The sequence below is a fragment of the Helianthus annuus genome, chromosome 3 (genome assembly GCF_002127325.2).
Source record: "Helianthus annuus cultivar XRQ/B chromosome 3, HanXRQr2.0-SUNRISE, whole genome shotgun sequence".
Taxonomy (NCBI): Eukaryota; Viridiplantae; Streptophyta; class Magnoliopsida; order Asterales; family Asteraceae; genus Helianthus; species Helianthus annuus.
Genome location: NC_035435.2, coordinates 112,345,340 through 112,347,547, shown reverse-complemented (window position 1 = coordinate 112,347,547; position 2,208 = coordinate 112,345,340). Strand labels below are relative to the sequence as shown.

The 2,208-nt window shown below is 40.5% G+C and overlaps 1 protein-coding gene across 1 annotated transcript; it reads right to left on the bottom strand.

Moving 5' to 3' along the window:
- Positions 1-234: 234 nt before the first annotated feature.
- Positions 235-1,743, bottom strand: LOC110929374 (pollen-specific leucine-rich repeat extensin-like protein 4). Its single transcript, XM_022172527.2, has one exon. The coding sequence runs from the start codon at positions 1,741-1,743 to the stop codon at positions 235-237; it is 1,509 nt and encodes a 502-aa protein (XP_022028219.1).
- Positions 1,744-2,208: the final 465 nt, after the last annotated feature.

Here is a 2,208-nt window from a genome sequence, read left to right as displayed (position 1 = left end):
GATTATCAGATTATCGGATGTGGGCTGTGGAGGAATCAGATTATCAAAGCGTGGGATGTTGTCAATTATCAGAGCGTAGTTGTGAAGGAGTCGTCTCTGCTTATTTGTCCTCCTATGATTGCTTGTTTTGAATCGTTTATTTGAACAAATGTAAAAGTCAACACTATATAAGCAAATTTTGTAGTCAACATGCATGTTTTGAAGATTTTCCCAAAATCCTAACGGTCTAAACATTTAGTATCCTGGAAATATCGGTGGTGGCGGTGACGGGTAACTATAGCCAACCTCAGGGGGAAGAACGATGTCATCAAATGGAGGCGGAGACGGGACAGGCGGCGGCGGTGGCGATTGTGTAGGTGGCGGTGGAGAGAATACTGGTGGCGGAGGTGATTGAACCGGTGGTGGTTTAGGTTTGGCTGGTGTTGGAACCGGTGGTGGTTTAGGTTTGGCTGGTGCTGGAACCGGTGGTGGTTTAGGTTTGGCTGGTGTTGGAACCGGTGGTGGTTTAGGTTTAGGAACCGGTGTCGGTTTTTTCGGCGGTTTTTTCTTTTTAGACTCTTCATCACTATCTACTTGTGATTTACACCCCACAGATTCACAATCTATTTCCCGGTTCACAACCGGTTCACATTTCTTCTCACTTTTTTGATCCGGTTTTTTTGGTAAACAATTCTCCCGGTAGTCCATAACCAGCTCCGGTCTAACCGGTTTTTCACATTTCGGTTCCAACTGGTTAAAATAATTATCCGAAAATGTAAAATTCAACAATTTCGGTAACGTACAAATACCTTCAAGTACCGTGCCGGTCAACTCATTTTTTCTAATATCAATCATTTCAACACCCTTCAACTTTCCAAAACCTTCAGGAATGGTCCCTACAAAATTGTTTTCACTCACATCCAAAATTGTTATATTCTCAAGCAACCCCAATTCGTCTGGTAGACAACCCGAAAGTTCATTGTCCGCGAAAATAACCTCGTCTAACTTCGTCATTTGACCAATGCTCTTGGGAATGCATCCTTTGAAGTCATTGTTCGCTAACACGATCACCGAAGCCTTTGAGTTCCCAATGTTTTCGGGTATAACCGATGAAAACCGGTTATTGTTCAAGAAAATAGCGTCAAGATCTTTATCAAATAGTTGAGGGGGTAACTCTCCCTCAAAATTGTTGTACCTAATGTCTAGGTACTTTAGTTTAGGCATTTTCAAGACAACATTGGGAAATGGGCCCACAAATCGGTTGTTACTTACGTCTAATTCGTGAAGGATTGTAAGTTTTGTGAAGCTATCGGGTATGATCCCGCAAAATCTATTAGAGTTTATATGAAATATGCTAAGATCAGTCAATAGCCCAAGATGTGGCACGAGATGGCCCGCGATATCGCCATGGTTTAGATCAATTCCAGCGACCGTCATCGAATTTGGATCATCGGGTGCCTTTGCACAAAAGACACCATTGTATGAGCACACATCTATGCCTTCCCAATTTTTGATCATTTTCTCAGGGTCCGAAAGTATGACCTTTTTCCATTCTTGGAGGGCATAATATGCCTTTTTAAGCCTTGGATTAGGGAAGTTTAAACGAGCATCAATGTTGATTTCGAAACCATCGGTTAACTTTGCTTGGCCTAGGTGGCGGCGTGTAATCGCAGCTGTGTAGGCTTTGTTTAGCGAAAGAGATAGCGAACGTAACGAGATTATGGAGAAAACAGATAGGAAAAGAAGGCAGCATATGGCTTTCATGGTTGAAGGTTAGGGGCATGGTTTGGCCAAAGGATGCTTATAGGAATTCCATACAAGAAGAATTATGGAGGGTATTATGGCTATGAAAATTAAATCATATTTACCAAGAAATCCTCTCTATGCACCACTGAAACAACAATATATGTTTTTATTTCTGGAGACATTCCTTCATTGTCGCTATATTGACACTTAAAAACAAGAGGTGGTTGTTATTCTTCCTTTAAAAGTAATAATTTTATTTAGAGTTAAATTGTCATTTTTGTCCATGTGGTTTGAGTCATTTTGCCAGTTTAGTCTAAAGGTTTCATTTTTCACATATGGGTTCAAAAAGGTTTCACCGTTGCCATTTTAGTCCACTAGGTTAACTTCATCCGTTATTTTTGTTAACGAGAAAGGCAATTTGGTCATTTTATATGGCCGAATTGCCTTTCTAGTTAACATAATTACATATAAAATGACCGAATT